Below are 25,707 nucleotides of genomic sequence, written 5' to 3' on the forward strand. Positions count from 1 at the left end.
ACAATTTAAGATAGTTATCCAATTTTTTTATCCAAACTTCAGACTATGTATCTGTCCAGGAAAATTTTTGGCAAAGATAAATAAAATATTGCAAGTAGAAGCTGAATGATAACAATATCTTCTAAGAAATGCAACATAATTTCAATTTTCTTTAAAAAGTTTCCTGTGGTTACTTGAATATATATATATAAGGTACTTTCCTGGCAATTATAGATAGACTTGTGAAATGGTCAGCAAAGAGCACATGTGCAGTGATGTAAGAACTGGACTATATAGCAAAAAGAAATTAGAAGAATGCAAAATTGGCATAACTCAATGCATACAAATTTAAATATAATCTCCTTGAGCAATTGGTACACAACAGGAAAAGTACATTGATTAACTTGATGTTTAAAAGTTTCTTCTAGAAGCAATAGAAATGTATGTACAGATAGACTGTCAATTACACAATTTTTGGTAGAAGGGATATTTGTAATCATATGAAGGAAATATCACTTACAATATTCAAAACAAAGCCTATAAGCAAAGTATAGAAAACTTAACTAGATTACTACTGTTACATGAATAGATTGAATCACAAATTTTAATGTGGCACAAATGAAAAGAACTGAGAAGGAATTTTTTACTATATTTAGTGGGGACACAAATTTCTTTGTCAATTATTGGCATAAGGTTATATGTGTATATATGCAGAGAGAAAAACAAATAGGGATGTAAATACAAATTAATATATTATACTATCTAAATCTGATTATAATGTTGTCAAAAGACTGACATTAGTTAGTTCTTTCTATCTGCTGGAAATTACTCTTCTCTATATCCAGGCAGAAAATTATATTCAAAATACCCTAATGATAAAAGTGTGATATTTTACTTATTAGGAATATGAGACTGAAATCCAAAAAATCTAGATTTAGATAGATAGATTAGATGATAGGTATAGAGATCGATGTTAGATTTATACATAGATAGATTGATAGATAGAAAGAAAGATAGATAGATAGATAGATAGATAGATAGATAGATAGATAGATAGATATAGACAGATAATATGAATCGAGAGGGAAGATATGATGAAGAAATATGGAAGGAGGTCATAAGGAATAATAAAGTTTGATATGGCAAAAGACAAAATATAACATTTCTTTAACATGAAGACTCTCTCTCTCTCTCTCTCTCTCTCTCTCTCTCACTTTCTGTGCACCCCCCACTGTGTGTGTGTCTGTGTGTGTGTGTGTGTGTGTGTGTGTGTGTGTGTGTTGTCTGCCATAAGACCATGGCAAGAGACTATTTGAAGGAAAAAAGGGAACAAAAATAAATATATGGAGGATAGGGGACAGTAACCAGTAACGGGAGCATAAATAAAGACAAGGAAAAACACCAAGACTATCAAAAACACACATAGACACACACACACACACAACACACACACACACACACACACACACACGTATAATATGCATGTATACGGCATAATGAAACCAATTATGTCAATATGCTAAGTAAATTATGACCAAAAGCAACTGAGGCACAAATGACTTACATGATGTGGCTAAACATCCTGAAGTAAAACATAACTATAAGTATGAACATATTTGTAATTATGATATAAAAATCAGAGCAGAAAACAAAGTATAGTATATTTTAAAAGATGCCTTTTGATTTGGAGTGATAAAGACTAAGTTAAAAAGGGGAATTTTAGTTATTAGTTATATCTGAATAGATCATTTGTCTTGCTGAATAGTCAAATAAGAAAAGTATGTGAATGGGCACTATAAGGGATTAGTTAATATGAAGAGCCAGCTCTCTGTTTCTGTACTCCATAAAGGCTTTGTGGGAGAAGGAAATTAAACTGATACCAGTGTCTGAGGGATAAAACTAAGGTCAGTACACAAAAGCAATAAAACCCAAGCCAAAATGAGACTTACTATGTTGAACTTCTGGTGGACATAGGATCTGTGAACCAGATGCCTTCATAGTAGATGTGAGAGTATTGAAATAGAGAAACAAATACCACGGTACCTTCTAAACCTGAGAAGTATAGGCCACTTATCTTTACAGAAATTTCCAAATGTACACCAGAATTAACCAGAAACAGAAATTTTGAAAAATGAAACTCTGTTGTATGAAATGAAGATTCAAGATTTCTGAACCTAACCTCTACAGATATTAAGGGATTATAAATTTAATTCCTATCACAAGGAAAAAAACTATACTTCAGTTGTGGTTTCTTCATAATTCAGTCTTATCTTCTGATGAACAAACTGTCTACATTGAATCCATGGCCAAGAATAATGTCACAACAGTAACTGAATTCATCCTAATGGGCTTTAATGACCACCCCAATTGGGAGATTCCCCTCTTTCTGGTGTTTCTTAGCTTATATCTTGTCACCATCCTGGGAAACTTGGGCATGGTCATTCTCATCCATGTAGATGTTCAACTCCACATACCTATGTACTTCTTCCTGGGCCACCTCTCTGTGTTGGATACTTGTTATACCTCAGTCATCACTCCTCAGATTCTTGTCACACTGGCTACAGGCAAAACAGCCATTTCCTATGATAGCTGTGCTGCCCAATTCTTCTTCTTCACTGTTTGTGCAGGTACAGAATGTTTCCTACTCTCTGTGATGGCCTATGATCGCTATGTTGCTATTAGCAAACCACTGCTCTACACTGTGGCCATGCACCCTAGGAAATGTTGGAGTTTGGTAGTAGGAGCATATCTTTGTGGAGTGTCTGGAGCCATCCTGCGTACCACATTTACTTTCTCCCTCTCCTTCTGTGAAAATAACCAGATCAATTTCTTTTTTTGTGACCTCCCACCCCTGCTGAAGCTGGCCTGTAGTGACACAACAAATGTTGAAAGTATTGTCTTCTTTGGGAATTTTGTGATTTTGGCAAATGCCTTTGTCGTACTCATTTCCTACCTGCTTATCATCAAAGCTGTCATGAAAATGAAGTCTGCAGGTAGAAGAGCCAAGACTTTCTCAACATGTGTCTCCCACCTCACTGCTGTGGCTCTTTTATTTGGGACCCTTATCTTTATGTATATGCGAAGTGGTTCAAAAAAATCCCTGGAAGAAGATAAAGTTGTGTCTGTCTTCTACACTATTGTCATTCCCATGCTGAATCCATTAATCTATAGCCTAAGGAACAAAGATGTAAAATCTGCCTTCAAGAAGGTTATTGGTAAATGCCAGGTCTGACACAGTATGCAACACTGAGTGAGAAACCTTCTCATCATGGTCAAGTTTGTCAGTGTATTCTATTAGACTCCCAGGACAGCATGCGTATATACTTATTAATAGGGAAATAGTAGACAAGTCATAAAAGGCAAGAAAATAGATGATTGCGGTGAACTTTGTATCTAAAAATTCTGCAATACTTTATTCTTGTCCCCATTCTTAACTTTTAGTTCTCCCTCTTAGTCAGTCAACCTCTTCGTCCCTCTTGCTCTCTAGAGCCTAGCCCTGATCTTTAACATATTTTTCTGTTGCCTTTGCTCATCTTAACATTACTGTGTTTTCTATATCAAATAATCTATCTGCGGATTTAATTGTACTAATTGGACTTATTATTTTTTCCTCTTAATATGTCAACCAAAAATCATAATAACCAGGAACTAGAAACAACCTAGGTGTCCCTGAACAAACAAATAGATAAAGAAAATATACATTTACACAATAAAATACTACTCAGCTATGAAAAACAGGGATATTATGAATTTTGCAAACAAAAAAAATGGAACTCCTGAGTGAGGTTACCAAGACCAAGAAAGATACACATTGTATATAATCACTCAGAAGTAGATATTAGTCATAAACTACAGTGTAACCATGTTAAAATCCAAAGAACTTAAGTAACAAAGAGTGCTCAAGGGAGGATGGGTGAATCTCACTCAAAAGAAGAAAAAAATAAAGACAGTTGAAGTAGGTGGAAGGGAGAAAATGGTGGGATTGGCAATGGGGTGCAGAACTAGGTAGAGATTAGGTATAAAGGAGGAAGGACGAGAACTCTAGAAAGAGAGAGGTTCCCAGAAATTTTGGGGGGTGATTCCAGCTGAGACTACTAGCACTGGGGAACATGGAGCCTGAAGAGGCCACTCCCTGTAGCTAGCTGTGACTTCCACTGGAGAGAGGGAGACGCCAACCCTCCCACAAATCCCTCAACCCAAAATTTGTCTTGTTTTTCAAGAAGTGTAGTGGGGAAGATGGATCAGAGATTAAGACAATAGCCAACCAATGACTGGTCAGTCTTGAGATCCAACTCATGAGAGAGATCTAGCCCCTGATAGTATTAATGAAATTCTGCTAGGGATGCAGACAGGAGCCTAGCATAAATGTCTTATAAGAGTATTCATCCAGCAGCTAAGAGAATAGATGTAGAGACCAAAGCCAAACATTAAGTGGAGTTCAAAGAGTCTTGTACAAGGGTAGGAAAAAGAAATGGGGGAGCCAAGTAGTCAAGAGCACCATAAGAACCTGTAGAGTAAACTAAGCTGGGCCTATGGATGCTTACAGAAACCACCAACCAAATAGTACGTATGGGCTGGACCTGTAGGCCACTTACACATATGTAGCATATGTGCTAATTTTTCTTCATGTGGGCCCATTAACAATTAGAGTGGGGACCTGTCTCTGATTCAGTTGAGGGCCTTAGATCTCCTTTCTATAACCAAATTGCTTTGACTGGTGTCACAGGAAGAGGATGAGCTTAGCTCTGTTGTGACTTGATGTACTAGTGTGGCTTAGTACCAATAGGGCTCCTCTTCTCTGAGGAGAATGTGAAGAGTGGGTATAAGGATGGAACTGGAAGGAAAGAGGCAAATGGCCTTTGATCATGCGGTAAATTGCATAAGCAAATAAATGGGAAAATCTGGGAAAGGATTTCTTTCAAAGATAGTTTAATCAAATTATATCTTCAATTTGCTGCCTAGTCCATAGCAGTAAGTACTTGGTGTATGTTGCAATAACAAAACATTTTCATAAATATTGAGAACTGAAAATGTGAATGAGATTTGTAACAGAAATAAAGTTAATCAAGATAGAGAATATTGAAATTCTACTAAAGTTATCATGTTGACAATGGTATATAAAAATTGGTAATAAAGATGGATTTAATAATTTTATATTATGGTCTTGAGGTTTCCTTAAAAAGAAAAATAGACCTTGTCTTTAGTTAGGTTTCTATTGGTGAGATAAATCACTATAACCAAAGAGCCAGTTGGGGAGGAAAGGGTTTAATTTGTCTTGCACTTCCATATCACAATCTATCACTGGAAGAAGTCAGAACAGAAAACTCAAGCAGGACTGGAATCTGGAAGCAGGAGCTGATGCAGTGGCCATAGAGAAGTGCTGCTTACTGGCATGCTCAGCCTGTTTTCTTATAGAAGCCATGACTAACAGCACATGGATGGCCCCACCCACCATGGTGTGTGCCCTCCCTTACTGATAATCAATTGAGAAAATACCTTGCAACTGGACCTCATGGAGTCATTTCCTCAACTGAGACTCCCTCCTCTCTCATGACAATAACTTGTGTCAAGTTGACAAACCAAACCAACCAATACAGACATAGTAACACAGCTATTTTCAATGGTCTCACTACATATTCACATGGAAAAACTCATGCCTAGGGGTACCAAGTTGTAAAGCATTGTTACAGTAGCATAAAACTCAATCTTATATTCAGTTTTGTTCTTCCGGCATTGAGTATGATTGTGACAGCTAGAAGCTATAAGTCATTGTGCAATAAACAGTGACTTTGAAGAAGCAAAAGGGGAGTTAATGGGGGGAAGATGGGAAGGGGAATGCCCATATAGAAGGGGAAGGGTAGGGGTTAGGGGGATGTTGGCTCAGAAACCAGGAAAGGGAATAACATTTGAAATGTAAATAAGAAATACCCAATTTAATGAAGATGGAAAAAAATTAAAGAAAAAAAAAGAAGCAAACAAAACATCAGAAGAATGCCAGTCCCTCTGTATTTTCAATCCACTATATGAACTCTGAGAGATCTATCTCCTAGATCCTACAATATGAAGGGAAAATGTACGATGTTATTAAAGCAAACAATTATGTGACTTGAAATTAAACAAGTATATGAAACAAGTGTAACAGCAAAAAAGGATTTGGAAGAAAGACATCCTTGAAATTTCTGGAGATATGAAATAGCCTATTTATATTTTTTCTTGTGATTTCCTAATACTTTTTATATTTTATTATAAGCATATTAATTTTGTGTGCATTTGTTTTCATATCTATGTTTTTTAACTAAAGTGCTATTACTAGAACCTGATGCACTACAAATTAGTATGGAATTCTGAGTTCTAGGTTCTGTAAATTAGCTGTTCTAAGCAAGAGATTCATTCTGCTATTTCTATGCATGCATATAATACTGATGATAGTTAATTGATCCCCCAGCCCATCCCTACCTCCTGCCTTCTTTCTCCTCTCTCCATGTCACTCATAGTCCTCGTTTTACTTTCACGACCTTCATCATTATTTATTTATTTTTATTCCTGATGTCTATATATGTAAGAAAGCAAACTGGACCTATGCCAGCATACCATTTCCCTTTTCACATAATGGAATTCAAGGCTTTTCCTCAATCATGATTTTTCCCTGCACTGCTGTTTGAAATATTATATCATAAATCAATCTTTCATTATATTTTTTCAACTCATAAGTAAAATCCAGGCATTTGCTGTGCAGAACATCATTTGTGATTTGGGTATTTATTGTAAAACTGCTAAGTCAACCTAATTAGCATAGGTTTAAGTACACATATTTACATTTTTGTGATAATTCTTTGAAGAAGAATGGGCTTCATAGGCTTATGTATTTGAATGTTTATTCACCAGAGAATAGCACTATTTGAAAGGATTGGGATGTGTGATTTTAGCAGGAGGAAGTTTGTTTCTGGGAGAAGAGGGAACATTGAGATTTCAAAAGCCCAAGCCAGGCTCATTGTTGGTCTGTCTTATTTTGCAGATCAAGACTTAAAGCTCTCACTTTCTGCTTCAGTGTCATGGCATGCTGCCGTCTACCTGCTACAATGATAATAATAAAAGTCTCTGAAAGTATTTGTGAGCCTCCAATTAAATGTTTTCTGATATGTACACCCAACAAAAGAACAGAAGCTGCTGAACCCTCTGTCTTATTTGGGAAAAGCTGGAGGAATCTGAGGAGGAGGGCAACCCCTGCAGGAGTACTAACAGTCTCAATTTACCTGGACCTCCAAGATCTCTCAAAAACTAGGTCACCAACCAGGCAGCACACACCAGCTAAGGTACACACATACACAGCAGAAGACTCCCGAGTCTGACTGGAGTCAGAAAAAGATGCACCCAGCCCTCAAGAGACTTGAGGCCGTAGGAAGTTTAGAGATCTGTTGGGGGGGTGGGGTTATCCTTGTGGAGATGGGGGGAGCAGGAGGAGGTATGGGATGTGGAACAGTTGCAGAGTGGAGAATAAAATCTGGAGTGTAAATATAAATATTTTTTCTTAAAAAAAGAAAAACATTGCCTCGGTAATGGTGTCTCTTCACAACAATAGAACAGGGACTCAGACAGACGAGAACATTTAAAATCTTCTCTTAGCCATTTTCAAGTGTTGATACTCAAATAAGTGTCCTTCAGGACTGCACATTAATCTCGTAGAGTATTCTGGAAAGCAGGTGGTAAATCGAAGAATGCACAAGATAAAGAACTAAGTTTATATATCCCAGCACAATCTTTTAAGCAGTATAAAATTACATTCTGATTACATTTTAGTTTTCTTTCTAGTAAATGATTATAAAACCAAAGTTTGTTCCCCAATACTTTTATAAGAAATAACATTAGATTGGATAGGAAACAAATTATTCCCAAAATCCCATGTACATTCATACTAAGAAAATTGTTATAGATTAACCAAGTACAAGCAAGCAAGGGAGTTTTCTCAGACAGTTTCTTTGACTGGCAGGCAGCAGTTTGCAGATACAAAGAAAGGAATAACTATTTTATTATCTTTAAAAGCAATCTTGCAAAAATCTTAAAAGAAGCATAAATCTTAACTTTCATATCTACCTTAAATCCTCAAAATGCATATCTAGTTATCAGCAATTCTTAAAAATCATATCATGAGGCTGAGAGTAAGCATGGGTATAAGAAAGCAATCAGCAGCAGTACATCTTTAGTGAGAGTCACATCAGTCAGCGCTGCCACAGTTCCCTGACCATAAAGGGCCCTGGCTTAATAAGAGTGTGCCTTTCTGAACTTCAAATTGTTCCCTAAGATTTTCTACATCAGAGCCAGTAGTAAAAACAGCTCAACCTAATTCACTAACAATTTTATTTTTCCAAATGTTTTCTAAGGAGGGTAGTCACTGTTGACAATCTATACCTCTAAGTTCTTTCCTATAGTGATTGAATCATTAATCTGCTCTAGCAGCAATGCCTGAAAGAGATCAAGCATTATTATTGTGAGTGTCAGAGATACTGCCCAGTGATGGACTGTAAGCCCTCTTGGAGTTTTCATATACTTTTTAGATTAAGAGGCATGTGAGATAAAAAAAAAAAAAAAAAGAGGCATGTGAGGGCACAAGCAGAGCAGAACTCCATAGCAACATGAAGTCCTCAGGACACGTGTCCCTTGGGTCATGCCAGACTAAGGCTCACCCATGTGGCTGTGGTAACAAATGGGCCACATTTCATGACTTTCTTTGGCGGGTGGGATATTTTATGCATATGTGTTTCAAATGTTATCCCCTCTCAGAACCCCTGCTTCCCATTCGCCCTCCCTCTTTTTCTATGAGGGTACCTCCCCTCCCACCTACCTACTCCTTCCTCTCCACCCTGGCATTCACCTATACTGGGAAAACTGAGCCTTTAACAGGACTAACAAGTTCTCCTCCTATTGATGCTAAACACTCCATCCTCTGCTACATATGCGTCTGGAGCCAAGGGTCCCTCCATGTATACTCATTCTTCGGGTTAGTGGTTTAGTCCTTGGGAACTCTGGGGATCTGGCTAGTTGATACTGTTCTTCCTATGGGTTTGCAAAACCCTTCAGCTCCATTAGTCCTTTCTCTAACTCCTCCACTGGGGTCACAGTGTTCAGTCCAATGGTTGGCTATGAGCCTCCAACACTATTTGCCAGGTTCTATAAGAGTCTTACAGGAGAACCTCCTACATGGCCTTCAGAAAACAATGAAGTCAGCTCTAACTACAAGGTTTCTGACCAAAATGTAAATTTCCATTTATTTTGGTTTTTCAGCAATAATGGCTCACACAACCCTTACCAAAACAAATTTTAAAAATGAATAAAAAGAAAAAATAAATCTTAAATGAGAATAAACAAGTTCCTTCTTATGTGCTACCTACAAGATACGAAGTTAGACTCCCTAGAGCCAAATATCCCTATGAAAAATGGGGTACAGAGCTAAACAAAGAATTCATAGACGAGGAATATTGAATGGCTGAGAAGCACTTAAAGAAATGTTCAACAAACTTAGTCATCAGGGAAATGCAAATCAAAACAATCCAGTCAGAATGGCTAAGATCAAAAACTCAGGCGACAGCAGATACTTGTGAGGATGTGGAGAAAGAGGAACTCTCCTCCATTGTTGGTGGGATTGCAAACTGGTACAACCATTCTGGAAATCAGTCTGGAGGTTCCTCAGAAAATTGGACATTGAACTACCTGAGGACCCAGCTATCCCTCTCTGTATTTGTGTTGATAGGAAAGAAGAAAAGGCTTTGGAGCCCTTCCAGAGTAATATGGATCAGATATGACAGGGGAAGACCCCTGAAGATCTTGGCTAGAGAAAAGAAAAATTCAAAAAAATTAAATAGGACAGGAAACTTGATTTGCTGATTCCTTCACATGGGAACAGTTCTACAATTGGCTGAGACATAAAAATGTTTCTAGCAAATTTTCAGCTAAAATTAGACAATAAATCTTATTGGCATGAATAAAGATTTACTATAATTGGTTATTATAGTAAATAATCTATTTACTATAGTAAAAATCAATTTAACTCATAAAAGGATAATTGTCTTTCACCTGCTCAAAGAAATAACAAAACCTCTTCCTTAACTGATCTGCGCATCTTGCACAATACATACGAATATCTCTTTTTTTTTTTTTTGCTAATTTTTTTTATTAACTTGAGTATTTCTTATTTACATTTCGAGTGTTATTCCCTTTCCCGGTTTCTGGGCAAACATCCCCCTAATTCCTCCCCTTCCCCTCCTTTATGGGTGTTCTCCTCCCCATGCTCCCTCCATTGCCGCCCTCCCCCCAACAATCTAGTTCACTGGGGGTTCAGTCTTAGCAGGACCCAGGGCTTCCCCTTCCACTGGTGCTCTTACTAGGATATTCATTGCTACCTATGAGGTCAGAGTCCAGGGTCAGTCCATGTATAGTTTTTAGGTAGTGGCTTAGTCCCTGGAAGTTCTGGTTGCTTGGCATTGTTGTACATATGGGGTCTCGAGCCCCCTTCAAGCTCTTCCAGTTCTTTCTCTGATTCCTTCAACGGGGGACCTATTCTCAGTTCAGTGGTTTGCTGCTGGCATTCGCCTCTGTATTTGCAGTATTCTGGCTGTGTCTCTCAGGAGCGATCTACATCTGGCTCCTGTCGGTCTGCACTTCTTTGCTTCATCCATCTTGTCTAATTGGGTGGCTGTATACGTATGGGCCACATGTGGGGCAGGCTCTGAATGGGTGTTCCTTCTGTGTCTGTTTTAATCTTTGCCTCTCTATTCCCTGCCAAGGGTATACTTGTTCCCCTTTTAAAGAAGGAGTAAAGCATTCACATTTTGATCATCCGTCTTGAGTTTCATTTGTTCTAGGCATCTAGGGTAATTCAAGCATTTGGGCTAATAGCCACTTATCAATGAGTGCATACCATGTGTGTTTTTCTGTGATTGGGTTACCTCACTCAGGATGATATTTTCCAGTTCCAACCATTGACCTACGAATTTCATAAAGTCATTATTATTGATAGCTGAGTAATATTCCATTGTGTAGATGTGCCACATTTTCTGTATCCATTCCTCTGTTGAAGGGCATCTGGGTTCTTTCCAGCTTCTGGCTATTATAAATAAGGCTGCGATGAACATAGTGGAGCATATCTGTTTTTTTATATGTTGGGGCATCTTTTGGGTATATGCCCAAGAGAGGTATAGCTGGATCCTCAGGCAGTTCAATGTCCAATTTTCTGAGGAACCTCCAGACTGATTTCCAGAATGGTTGTACCAGTCTGCAATCCCAACAACAATGGAGGAATGTTCCTCTTTCTCCGCATCCTCGCCAGCATCTGCTGTCACCTGAGTTTTTGATCTTAGCCATTCTCACTGGTGTGAGGTGAAATCTCAGGGTTGTTTTGATTTGCATTTCCCTAATGACTAAAGATGTCGAACATTTCTTTAGGTGTTTCTCAGCCATTCGGCATTCCTCAGCTGTGAATTCTTTGCTTAGCTCTGAACCCCATTTTTTTTTATTTACCATAAATATACATTTATTTTTTTTATTAACTTGAATATTTCTTATATACATTTCGAGTATTATTCCTTTCCGGTTTCGGGCAAACATCCCTCCCCTCCCCTTCCTTATGGGTGTACCCCCTCCGACCCTCCCCCATTGCCGCCCCCCACCCAACAGTCTAGTTCACTGGGGGTTCAGTATTAGCAGGACCCAGGGCTTCCCCTTCCACTGGTGCTCTTACTAGGATATTCATTGCTACCTATGAGGTCAGAGTCCAGGGTCAGTCCATGTATAGTCTTTAGGTAGTGGCTTAGTCCCTGGAAGCTCTGGTTGCTTGGCATTGTTGTACATATGGGGTCTCGAGCCCCTTCAAGCTCTTCCAGTTCTTTCTCTGATTCCTTCAACAGGGGTCCTATTCTCAGTTCAGAGGTTTGCTGCTGACATTCGCCTCTGTATTTGCTGTATTCTGGCTGTGTCTCTCAGGAGCGATCTACACTTCTGCACTTCTTTGCTTCATCCATCTTGTCTAATTGGGTGGCTGTATATATATGGGCCACATGTGGGGCAGGCTCTGAATGGATGTTCCTTCAGTCTCTGTTTTAATCTTTGCCTCTCTCTTCCCTGCCAAGGGTATTCTTGTTCCCCTTTTAAAGAAGGAGTGAAGCATTCACATTTTGATCCTCCGTCTTGAGTTTCATTTGTTCTAGACATCTAGGGTAATTCAGGCATTTGGGCTAAACCAACAGATTGGGAAAAGATCTTTACCAATCCTACAACAGATAGAGGCCTTATATCCAAAATATACAAAGAACTCAAAAGTTAGACCGCAGGGAGACAAATAACCCTATTAAAAAATGGGGTTCAGAGCTAAACAAAGAATTCACAGCTGAGGAATGCCGAATGGCTGAGAAACACCTAAAGAAATGTTCAACATCCTTAGTCATCAGGGAAATGCAAATCAAAACAACCCTGAGATTTCACCTCACACCAGTGAGAATGGCTAAGATCAAAAACTCAGGTGACAGCAAATGCTGGCGAGGATGTGGAGAAAGAGGAACACTCCTCCATTGTTGGTGGGATTGCAGACTGGTACAACCATTCTGGAAATCAGTCTGGAGGTTCCTCAGAAAATTGGACATTAAACTGCCTGAGGATCCAGCTATCCCTCTCTTGGGCATATACCCAAAAGATGCCCCAACATATAAAAAAGACACGTGCTCCACTATGTTCATCGCAGCCTTATTTATAATAGCCAGAAGCTGGAAAGAACCCAGATGCCCTTCAACAGAGGAATGGATACAGAAAATGTGGTATATCTACACAATGGAATATTACTCAGCTATCAAAAACAACGAGTTTATGAAATTTGTAGGCAAATGGTTGGAACTGGAAAATATCATCCTGAGTGAGCTAACCCAATCACAGAAAGACATACATGGTATGCACTCACTGAACCCCATTTTTTAATAGGGTTATTTGTCTCCCTGCGCTCTAACTTCTTGAGTCCTTTGTATGTTTTGGATATAAGGCCTCTATCTATTGTAGGATTGGTAAAGATCTTTTCCCAATCTGTTGGTTGCCGTTTTGTCCTAACCACAGTGTCCTTTGCCTTACGGAAGCATTGCAGTTTTATGAGATCCCATTTGTCGATTCTTGATCTTAGAGCGTAAGCCACTAGTGTTTTGCTCAGGAAATTTTTTCCAGTGCCCATGTGTCCCAGAGGCTTCCCTAGATTTTCTTCTATTAGTTTGAGTGTATCTGATTTGATGTGGAGGTCCTTGATCCACTTGGACTTAAGCTTTGTACAGGGTGATAAGCATGGATCAATCTGCATTCTTCTACATGTTGACCTCCAGTTGAACCAGCACCATTTGCTGAAAATGCTATCTTTTTTCCATTTGATGGTTTTGGCTCCTTTGTCAAAAATCAAGTACCCATAGGTGTGTGGGTTCATTTTTGGGTCTTCAATTCTATTCCAATTGTCTATGTGTCTGTCTCTGTACCAATACCATGCAGTTTTTATCACTTTTGCTCTGTAATACTGCTTGAGTTCAGGGATAGTGATTCCCCCTGAAGTCCTTTTATTGTTGAGGATAGTTTTAGCTATACTGGGTTTTTTGTTATTCCAGATGAATTTGCAAATTGTTCTGTCTAACTCTTTGAAGAATTGGATTGGTATTTTGATGGGGATTGCATTGAATCTGTAGATCGCTTTTGGTAAAATGGCCATTTTTACTATATTAATCCTGCCAATCCATGAGCATGGGAGATCTTTCCATTTTCTGAGGTCTTCTTCAATTTCTTTCTTCAGAGTCTTGAAGTTCTTATTGTACAGATCTTTTACTTGCTTGGTTAAAGTCACACCGAGGTACTTTATATTATTTGGGTCTATTATGAAGGGAGTCGTTTCCCTAATTTCTTTCTCGGCTTGTTTGTCTTTTGTGTAGAGGAAGGCTACTGATTTATTTGAGTTAATTTTATACCCAGCCACTTTGCTGAAGTTGTTTTTCAGCTTTAGTAGTTCTCTGGTGGAACTTTTGGGATCACTTAAATATACTATCATATCATCTGCAAATAGTGATATTTTGACTTTTTCTTTTCCGATCTGTATCCACTTGACCTCCATTTGTTGTCTGATTGCTCTGGCTAGAACTTCAAGAACTATATTGAATAAGTAGGAGAGAGTGGGCAGCCTTGTCTAGTCCCTGATTTTAGTGGGATTGCTTCAAGTTTCTCTCCATTTAGTTTAATGTTAGCAACTGGTTTGTTGTATATGGCTTTTTACTATGTTTAGGTATGGGCCTTGAATTCCTATTCTTTCCAGGACTTTTATCATGAAGGGGTGTTGAATTTTTGTCAAATGCTTTCTCAGCATCTAATGAAATGATCATGTGGTTTTGTTCTTTCAGTTTGTTTATATAATGGATCACGGTGATGGTTTTCCATATATTAAACCATCCCTGCATGACTGGGATGAAACCTACTTGATCATGGTGGATGATTGTTTTGATGTGCTCTTGGATTCGGTTTGCCAGAATTTTATTGAGTATTTTTGGCCGATATTCATAAGGGAAATTGGTCTGAAGTTCTCTTTCTTTGTTGGGTCTTTGTGTGGTTTAGGTATAAGAGTAATTGTGGCTTCATAGAAGGAATTCGGTAGTGCTCCATCTGTTTCAATTTTGTGGAATAGTTTGATAATATTGGTATGAGGTCTTCTATGAATTTCTGATAGAATTCTGCACTAAACCCGTCTGGACCTGGGCTCTTTTTGGTTGTGAGACCTTTAATGACTGCTTCTATTTCCTTAGGAGTTATGGGGTTGTTTAACTGGTTTATCTGTTCCTGATTTAAGTTCGGTACCTGGTATCTGTCTAGGAAATTGTCCATTTCCTGGAGATTTTCAAGTTTTGTGAATATAGGCTTTTATAGTAAGATCTGATGACTTTTTGAATTTCCTCTGAATCTGTAGTTATGTCTCCCTTTTCATTTCTGATTTTGTTAATTTGGACACACTCTCTGTGTCCTCTCATTAGTCTGGCTAAGGGTTTATCTATCTTGTTGATTTTCTCAAAGAACCAACTTTTGGTTCTGTTGATTCTTTCTATGGTCCTTTTTGTTTCTACTTGGTTGATTTCAGCTCTGAGTTTGATTATTTCCTGCCTTCTACTCCTCCTGGGTGTATTTGCTTCTTTTTCTTCTAGAGCTTTTAGGTGTGCTGTCAAGCTGCTGACATATGCTCTTTTCTGTTTCTTTCTGCAGGCACTCAGCGCTATGAGTTTTCCTCTTAGCACAGCTTTCATTGAAGTTTGGGTATGTTGTACCTTCATTTTCATTAAATTCTAAAAAGTCTTTAATTTCTTTCTTTATTTCTTCATTGACTAGGTTATCATTGAGTAGAGCATTGTTCAATTTCCACGTATATGTGGGCATTCTTCCCTTATTGTTATTGAACACCAGCTTTAGGCCGTGGTGGTCTGATAGCATGCATGGGATTATTTCTATCGTTCTGGACCTGTTGAGGCCGATTTTTTGACCAATTATATGGTCAATTTTGGAGAAAGTACCATGAGGAGCTGAGAAGAAGGTATATCCTTTTGCTTTAGGATAAAATATTCTATAAATATCTGTTAAGTCCATTTGGCTCATGACTTCTTTTAGTCTCTCTACATCTCTGTTTAATTTCTATTTTCATGATATGTCCAATGATGGGAGTGGGGTGTTGAAATCTCCTACTATTATTATGTGAGGTGCAATGTGTTATTTGAGCTTTAATAAGGTATCTTTTACGTATGTAGGTGCCCTTGTATTTGGGGCATAGATATTTAGAATTGAGAGTTCATCTTGGTGGATTTTTCCTTTAATGAATATTAAGTGTCCTTCCTTATCTTTTTTTATGACTTTTAGTTGAAAATTGATTTTATTTGATATTAGAATGGCTACTCCAGCTTGCTTCTTCCGACTATTTGCTTGGAAAGTTGTTTCCCAGCCTTTCACTCTGAGGTAGTGTCTGTCTTTGTCTCTGAGGTGTGTTTCCTGTAGGCAGCAGAATGCAGGGTCCTCGTTGCGTATCCAGTTTGTTAATCTATGTCTTTTTATTGGGGAGTTGAGGCCATTGATGTTGAGAGATATTAAGGAATAGTGATTATTGCTTCCTGTTATATTCATATTTGGATATGAGTTTATGTTTGTGTGCTTTTCTTCCCTTTGTTTTGTTGCCAAGACGATTAGTTTCTTGCTTCTTCTAGGGTATATCTTGCCTCCTTATGTTGGGCTTTACCATTTATTATCCTTTGTAGTGCTGGATTTGTAGAAAGATATTGTGTAAATTTGGTTTTGTTATGGAATATCTTGGTTTCTCCGTCTATGTTAATTGAGAGTTTTGCAGGATACAGTAACCTGGGCTCGCATTTGTGTTCTCTTAGGGTCTGTATGACATCTGTCCAGGATCTTCTGGCTTTCATAGTCTCTGGCGAAAAGTCTGGTGTGATTCTGATAGGTCTGCCTTTATATGTTACTTGACTTTTTCCCTTACTGCTTTTAATATTCTTTCTTGATTTTGTGCGTTTGGTGTTTTGACTATTATGTGACGGGAGGAGTTTCTTTTCTGGTCCAATCTATTTGGAGTTCTGTAGTCTTCTTGTATGCTTATGGGTATCTCTTTCTTTAGGTTAGGGAAGTTTACTTCTATGATTTTGTTGAAGATATTTACTGATCCTTTGAGCTGGGAGTCTTCACTCTCTTCTATACCTATTATCCTTTGGTTTGATCTTCTCATTGAGTCCTGGATTTCCTGTATGTTTTGGACCAGTAGCTTTTTCTGCTTTACATTATATTTGACAGTTGAGTCAATGATTTCTATGGAATCTTCTGCTCCTGAGATTCTCTCTTCCATCTCTTGTATTCTGTTGGTGAAGCTTGTATCTCTGGCTCCTTTCTCTTCTTTTTGGTTTTCTATATCCAGGGTTGTTTCCATGTGTTCTTTCTTGATTGCTTCTATTTCCATTTTTAATTCCTTCAACTCTTTGATTGTGTTTTCCTTGAATTCTTTCAGGGATTTTTGTGACTCCTCTCTATGGGCTTCTACTTGTTTATTTATGTTTTCCTGGAATTCTTTCAGGGATTTTTGCGATTCCTCTCTGTAGGCTTCTACTTGTTTATTAATGTTTTTCTGTGTTTCTCTAAGGGAGTTCTTCACATCTTTCTTGAAGTCCTCCAGCATCATGATCAAATGTGACTTTAAATCTAGATCTTGCTTTTCTGGTGTGTTTGGATATTCCGTGTTTGCTTTGGTGGGAGAATTGGGCTCCGATGATGCCATGTAGTCTTGGTTTCTGTTGCTTGGGTTCCTGCGCTTGCCTCTCGCCATCAGATTATCTCTAGTGTTACTTTGTTCTGCTATTTCTGACAGTGGCTAGACTGTCCTATAAGCCCATGTGTTAGGAGTGCTGTAAACCGGTTTTCCTGTTTTCTTTCAGCCAGTTATGGGGACAGAGTGTTCTGCTTTCGGGCGTGTAGTTTTTCCTATCTACAGGTCTTCAGCTGTTCCTGTGGGCCTGTGTCTTGAGTTCACCAGGCAGGTCACTTCCAGCAGAAAAGTTGGTCTTACCTGTGGTCCCGAGGCTCAAGTTTGCTCGTGCAGTGTTGCTTATGAGCTCTCAGCAGTGGCCGCAACCAGGAAGATCTGCGCCGCCCTTTCCGGGAGCTTCCGTGCACCAGGATTCCAGATGGCATTTGGTGTTTTCCTATGGAATCAGTAATGTGTGCAGAGTGCAGTCTCTTCTGGTTTCCCAGGCATGTCTGCCTCTCTGAAGGTTTAGCTCTCCCTCCCACGGGATTTGGGTGCAGAGAACTGTATCCGGTCGGTCCCTTCGGGTTCTGGCGGTGTCTCAGAAGCAGCGGACCTGCTGCTCCTGGGCCCTCCTCTACGGGAACCCAGAGGCCGTATACAGTTTCCTCTTGAGCCAGGGATGTGAGCAGGGGTGGGCAGTGTTGGTGGTCTCTTCCACTCTGCAGTCTCAGGAGTGCCCACCTGTCCAGGCGGTGAGGTCTCTCTCCCACGGGGTTTGGGAGCAGAGAGCTGCTGCGGGCAGGAATCCTCAGGTTTGGGACTCCTGCTAAATACCGGAAGTTCATATGAATATCTTAATTGTACTAAATGTTGGTTGTATGACTCATATATTGAGGATTTTGCAGCTCTGACATTCACCTGTGTGGATGCTGAAGTGACCTGCTGTTTCAGATCCCTGCTTCCTGACACTGTCAAAGGAATTGCTGTCAGAACAGCTTCAGGAATTGCTGATAATTCCTGGTGAATTTGGTTCATCCAACCTTTCAGATACATCCAGTCAGAACTTCAGTCAAGCCCTAAGCCTATCTAAGTATACAGAGACTGAATACCAGATGCTAGAGATAGATTTCTTTAAATAATAATAATAATAATAATAATAGTAATTTATATTTCAACTCCTCCACAAACCCCTCATCCCATCCTATCTCTCCACCTCCCCTTTTCCTCTGTGAAAGTACTCCACCACCCATTCACCCACTCCTGCCTCATCCCATGCAGGCAAAATGCACTCTTGGAACACTTGATAGTGCTGGCCACTGTCTGGTATATCCTTGTATGAAAACTTTGCCTTTGCCACTGATTTTTAACACACTGCATGCTGAGAACTAATCTTGTCTTCCCCACCAAATACAGTAGCATTCAATAGATGATTCCTTATTAAATTGATTATCCTTAGGATTAAGCTAGGTTTACTAAGTCTAACCAAATTTTCTAATTTTTCTAACCATCTCCACTGCTTTAAAAATATCATCACTCTTATTCTGCAGGAAAAAGTTGTGGAAAGTTGTCATCCCAGTCCCTTGGGTTTGGTTGTCTAGTTATGGTTATTTTATAAGTTATAGGTGGTTTATCATTTTAAGGGATAATTTGGAAATGCTCATAATTTTGAAGAAGGAGGAAATATATGGAATGAATTACTAAATTTATTCTTAAGCAAAGCATTCTAAAGCCACAATCTTACATTGGTAGAAGTCTCTATAACAGATACAAGTTAAAGTTATATAATAATTATAGATTGATGTAGATTTAATGTTTTCATTAGTATAAATTACTTATCTTAATATAAAATTTAAATGATATTGTTACTTTTAGATAAGCATTGTGCCTATGCAACTCTTTAAGAATAAAAGGGTTAGACTCAGTTCTTCAAATAACTGCCACTATAAACTGTTTAGGATGATTAAATAAGGCAAAGTAAGGACCACATAGTAAACTCCTAATTATATTAGATTCTGTTCTAATTATATTAAGGGCTTTCTACAATATTCAAATATAAATAGCTAAGAGTCATCAAGGTTTAACAGTTCAGATACACTGTATACAGATAGTTTTCAAAATGTTAGTAATTCACAGAATATAACTTTTAACATGAATTTATTATTCAAGATCATTTTACTAGAAACAAATCTGCTGCTGTCAATATCCTCTTAATAGCTCAAAGAAGAAATTGAGCATCCAAATTTCCATAGGGAGTTGCTCTAGTTATGACCAGATAGCCACTGGACAAGAATTCATCTACAGACACACAATGTAGGATAGTTGATAGCTTAGCTCTGCCAAAATAGAATAAACTAGTCCTTCATAGCTCCTGCCTCATTTAAGGTATGTCAGATGGTTCTGTGCCAGAAGGCTGAAGACAAATGCTATGACATTTTGAGGAATAAGAGACTGTCCAGGTAGTCAGATGTCTCTACAATTTAAGTGTTAGAAGATATGATTTTGTGCTTTTTATATATTCAGGTAATATTTCATTCGTTCTCAGATTCCTCATGGGGTTGAAGACTAATTATAGTTTTTGTGCTTTCTATACATTTAGTTAATATTTAATTCATTCTCAGTCTTCTGACGGGTTTAAGAGAAATTATAGTCTCATTATCAAACTTACATTGTTTAGCATTGAGTAAGATGATACAGATTTGAAAGTATAGTTTTCAGGTGTTACTATGAGTTCACACATTCAACATATATATTATGCCAAAAAACATACTAAGACAACATATATTTTCCTGATCTTGTTTGCATTATTGTATACTGAAAGAAATTTAAGGTTGTATTGTTAGATTATTTTACTATATTGTAATATGCCATTTATTGAAAATGTGATGGTTCTTAAAATTATTTATATTATGTAGAGATGGCTAATAATAGCAAAAAGGACAATTTTTAAACAGAAAGGAGGATATAGAGTGGAAACTCCTAGTCATTTGGAAAGTTAGTTAAACCAAATGCTGTTTTGCTGGGTTACACAGGTTAGAGGATGTCTTGCTAAAGCAAACAAGTGAAAGAGTGTTTTCCTCAAGCTTACACAGGTGAAAGGATGTTTGGGTGTAGCAAACACATGAAAGGATTCTTGATGAAGGAGTAGAAATGTGACCCCACAGACTGTCCAGGACCAGCACTGAGTCTTGATTTGGTTTGCTCTACCTTGCTATTCTTTGCTAAAGACACACATATATTGGTTCACCTTATGTAGGAATCCTGAGCTCAACTTGAGATAACTTGGACATTGAGAGAAACTCACCCAAGAACATCTCATGAGGTTCCTGCAAGAGGCTGGTTATCAAGTCTGGTAGTTTCTGGTGTCAGCTTGCTAAAAGGAATGAAGCATAGCAACTGGTTTGTGCATTGGTGTCTGCAACTTCTAAGTAATATTTGGTCTTTTCTATGAGGCTGAACTGCTGCCCAAGAAGATCAAGGTCACCTCCAAAGAACTATTACTAAATTGGTCCACTTCCTCCCTATCCTAATAACTTTTCTCTTCCACTATCACTACTGAGAGGTGGGATAGAGAAGAGGTTGAACCCTTATTAAAAGTAGGTTGCCTTGTTGGAAGAAGTATGTCACCATGGAGGTGAGCATTGAGGTCTCATGTGCTAAAGCTACACCCATGACGGAACACAGTCTTCTTTTTATAAATTGGATATTGTCTTTATTTACATTTCAAATGATTTCCCCTTTCCAGGTTTTCCCCCTCCCCTTGCTTCTATGAAGGAGCTCCACTAGCCACACACCTTCTCCCTCCCTCATCCCTGCCCTGGCATTCCCCTAATCTGGGGCACCCAAGGTGGGAAAGATGACAAGGAGGGGAAGAGGGGAACATGATCAAGTATAAGGTGGGGGGAACAGGACTGAATCACTGAGAGCCAGCAGAAAGAATGGAAACAGGAAACCTCCAGAGGTGGAAGTGGGGGGGGGGTCCCTAGACTGTACCAGAGACCTGGGGTATGAAAGACTCTCAGGACTCAATCAGAGAGACCTTAGATGAAATGCCCTACAGTAGGGAAAGTGAACTTGTAGAGTATTCCTCTGTAGAAAAACAGCACATCATATGGAAGGGTGGGGCTGGCATCCCACAGTCAAAAATTCTTAATGTGGAAAGACACACCAATACAATGTGAGGAGAAAATTATAGAAAATATGAGCAGAAACACAACATAAAAGAATGAAAACAATCGAATGGGGACAGTATGACAATAGTAATACAGAAGTTGGTCCAGCATGATAGCACAATGGATTAAGGAGATTGCTTCAGAACATTACCTACCTAAATTCAATCTCCACAATCCACATGGTAAAAGGAAAGATCCGTTTTCTTGCAAGTTGTCCTCTGACCTCAACAAATATTCCCAGCATGTGTTTTTCAATTCAAAATTCCTTTAAGAAACTTACAAGATATATCAAAACTCTGAAAAGACTATATCTGATAATCATGGTTCTTAAAATTGAGAATTTTATTCTAATGGCATAGAAAATGTTTTAACACATTCCGAAAAACTATTCAACATAAAGGAAAGTTATATAATCTAAATAAAAGAAGCATTTAGAACATCAAACAGATAAGACCATAAAAGAATAGAGATCCTCTATCATATAATAATTAAACTACTAAATATTCAGCAAAAGCAAGTATATTTTAAATGATAAGAGAGAAATATCAAGTTACACATAAAGGTATGCTTATAAATTTTTCAGTAGAAACTTTAAATGCCAGAGCTTAGAATGATATATCTCAAGTTCTAAAAACCAACTGTCAAGCAAAACTATTACACCTAGCAAAGCAGCAGCATCATTAAAAAAAGAAAAGAACAAATAATAACTCCAAGAAAAAAATGCGCTAAATGTGCTCACTACCACTAAGTTAGGTGTTCAAAATATTTGAAGGAAACCCTTGACTAGAAGAAAAGAAATAAAAAATAAGAATCTTTGAGGCTAATGGAAAGAAGAAACCACACTGAAGTAGTACCTATATTACAGAAATACGAAAACACAGAGCTCTACAGAATCAATACAATAACAGAAATTAATATATGTCTTCCTACAATAACTCTGAACATTAGTTTTCCTAATTCTCCAGTCAGGAAACACAAACTATCAGATTGAATCAAAAAGCAGCAACCATCTTTTCATTATCTTTAGGGTTAAATGATGAAAAAGTTGGACCAAGGAAATGAATTTAGGAGACAAGCAATAGTTGTTATTTTACTATCTGGCAAAATGGACTTCCAACAAAAATTCAGAAGAAATAAAAGAAATCATGTTCATACCAATTAAGAGAACAACCCATGAAGAAGACATTTTAAGTTTAAATACATGCACACTGAATGTGGGTATACCCACACATAACACAAATACGACTTGGTGTACAGTCACAATAATAGTAGTTGACTTCAAAACTCTACTTATATCAATTGATAGGTCAACACAGAAAAAAATATACAGAAATATCTTAATGAATTGACAAAATATATCAAATGGACTTACATACCACTCCATTAAAACACTACAGAATTCTGATTCCTCTCAGTGGACCATGGAGTGTTCTCTCAGTAGATGAACTATTAGGACCCAAAGACTATCTGCTAAGTAGAGGAAAATAGTGAAATATTTATTTGTATTCTGTGCAATAATCACAATTATGGTATAATCAAGTTATAAATCAGTAGGATAAAAGGCCACAGACTATACAGAAGCTTATAAAAAGCTGGAAAAGGGGGTTGGGGATTTAGCTCAGTGGTAGAGCACTTGCCTAGCAAGTGCAAGGCCTTGGGTTCGGTCCCCAGCTCTGAAAAAAAGAAAAGAAAAAAAAGCTGGAAAAGTTGTTGAAGAAAAAGTTGAATCTTGAAAAAATACTATGACTGCCTGAAAATACAACATATCAAACCCTACAAGGTAAAGTTAGAGCAGTAGACAAAAATATATAATCTCTAAGTATCTACAATGAGAGAGAAGGGGGTATCTCAAATAGCTACTTTTTCTGTTTTATTGTCACCTATGTATTGCTTTTATCATCAATATCACTTTATATTCTGAAATGATATCTGGGTTCAGACAAAGCTTGCTGAATGTTGAATCTCAAAGGAAAATGTTCTGAGTGATGAGTTTCTACAGCAACATTCTATGAAAATTAACCATATCTTAATGACCCTGACCAAGAGTTGGTTTTTAGTTACATATCCAGGTCATTGGTTTAGTTATATTGCTCATTATGTGGTTTGAGTTTTCATATGAAAATATCAAGCTATTTGTGTAGTTATTAAACCAATTTATACCCACCCTTGGAATATGAGGACATGATGCTTTTTAATAAAGCCAGTCAACAAATTGAAATTTTAAATGCAAATATCCTGTTATTGTGTAAATTAATAATTTATTTGTAATTCAACTAGACATTTATATATTCTGTGCCTGGATCAACTATTTTCCTACTCTGAATCTTTTTCTTTCTGTGTTCAAAAAACCATTGCATTTTTTATTAGCTCTACATGCGCCAAGTTCTTAACACAAAATCAACCATCAGAAAGCTCGGTAGTCATCTATTTTAATTCCATGGTTATTTCCTTGTGGAGGGAAAATAATTCATGATCTAAAAGGACAGTCAGATATAACAGTTCTGTGTATGTAAAGCAATATACTCAGTAAGGAAGACATCTTTGGAGATGGAAAGATGGATCTACAGTTAAGAGATGTCTGATCCGGGGCTGAGAGATGGCTCAGTGGTTAAGAGCACTGACTGCTCTTCCAGAGGTCCTGAGTTCAATTCCCAGCAACCACATGGTGGCTCCACAACCATCTGTAATGAGATCTGATGCCCTCTTCTGGTGTGTCTGAGACAGCTACATGTACTTATATATATGATAAATAAATAAATAAATCTTTAAAAAAAAGAAGAGAGAGAGAGAGATATCTGATCCTACAGAGGACTCAGGTTCACTTTCCAGCCCTTGAAGGCAGCTCATAGCCATCTATAATTCCAGTCCCAGGTGATGTGATGCCCTCTTTTGACCTCCATGGGGTACTGCACACACCCAGGCATAGCCACATTCAGAGAAAACAGTCAAACACATGAAATAAAAACTAAAGCAAAAGAACATTTAAAGAAGTCATTCTTCATTTAACTTTATTTATGTGATATATGATAAATATATTTCCCCAAATAAGCATGAAAGTTTGTTTGATTTCTCAGTGGCTAGAAATGATTAATTCATGTCCCTCTGTTTACTGCCTTTTACCATCATTGTATTTGAATTTGTCAATGTCCATGAAATTATATGAAGAGTTTGGGTTGGTATTAGAATGTTAAAGAACACAAAAGAAGAGATAAATTTTTATTAACGCTTGACATGTGCTTGGAATTTTCTTGTCATCATATTCAATTATTATACTATATTTGAATTAGGAATTGCTATATTTACTTTGGTCCTGAGGAAATAAAATATTTACTCAAATTTTCACACTGAACTAGAGGCAAAATAGGATTTATATTCAAAACACTTCATGACTTATCTAGTACTGTGTATTTTGAGTACTTTGAGTCTAAAGAAAATGAGTACTTCATTATTAAATGGAAATTTCATGCTACATCTTCTTATCTGTCTTTTAAGTTACCATGAAATGCACAAAAAACTCTGTTTGACAAAAAAAATATATTTCAAATGCAATTATTGAAACCTCATCAGACTTTTGACCTGAAAATGAAGGAAACAAAGAACATCCTATGAAGTTTTGCAGACTAGTGTCGGAGTTGATATATTCACAGGTAATCAAATCAACAACAAAGACTGTCTGTGTCTGTACTCACTCACATTGCTAATCTTAAAAGACTCTACTTGAATGAGAATTTCCCAGGAAGTAAAAGATATGATGAGGAGAAGTGGCAATGCAATGCTCTTCTGAAGGAAGTATTGGCTATTTTAGACACCGTTTGGGAACATAGGTAAGGTGGCCATGTTCATTACAACAGTAAAGAAAGCGGAAATCAGTCAGTTTGACAGGTCTTTTAATCTGGCCTCGCCATTAAGAAATGCAAATCAATGATGAAAGAGGAAGACTTAATATTCCCTTTATTCATGAAAAAAAGAAAAGAATCAAATTAGCACAATTCACAGGAGCCCTAAAATGTAATATTTGACATGTGAAGTACAATAATATATGTAGCAACAAGATGGAAATTGTACCAGAAGTTAGAATACAAACAGAAGATCTCTTAAATCTTCTCTAAGCGGTTTTATTAGAGAGCTCTGGGAGACAGATAGAAAAAAATATACATCAGTTGCTGATTATAAATTGGTAGCTTTCTCTTTGTTCATGGGTAACTCATACATAGATTACTGACATCTATTCTGATATTAATGATATGCATACCACACTGAAAAGGAGAGTTCATCTCAGTT

At 37.6% G+C, this 25,707-nt stretch overlaps 1 protein-coding gene across 2 annotated transcripts; it reads left to right on the top strand.

The window, feature by feature from the left end:
- Positions 1-2,281: 2,281 nt before the first annotated feature.
- Positions 2,282-7,715, top strand: LOC116893729 (olfactory receptor 9I1-like). Of its 2 annotated transcripts, XM_032895445.1 has the most exons (2): positions 2,282-3,187; positions 7,704-7,715. In XM_032895445.1, the coding sequence occupies exons 1-2, from the start codon at positions 2,282-2,284 to the stop codon at positions 7,713-7,715; spliced, it is 918 nt and encodes a 305-aa protein (XP_032751336.1). The 2 variants fall into 2 exon arrangements, with proteins under 2 accessions (XP_032751336.1, XP_032751335.1); XM_032895444.1 differs by lacking the exon at positions 7,704-7,715 and having other exon boundaries at positions 2,282-3,211.
- The last annotated feature ends 17,992 nt before the right edge of the window (positions 7,716-25,707 follow it).

This window comes from Rattus rattus, chromosome 2, assembly GCF_011064425.1.
Source record: "Rattus rattus isolate New Zealand chromosome 2, Rrattus_CSIRO_v1, whole genome shotgun sequence".
In the NCBI taxonomy this organism is placed as follows: Eukaryota; Metazoa; Chordata; class Mammalia; order Rodentia; family Muridae; genus Rattus; species Rattus rattus.

Coding starts and splice junctions, on each gene's coding strand:
- LOC116893729 (XM_032895444.1), top strand. CDS start 2,282: ATGGCCAAGAATAATGTCACAACAGTAACTGAATTCATCCTAATGGGC.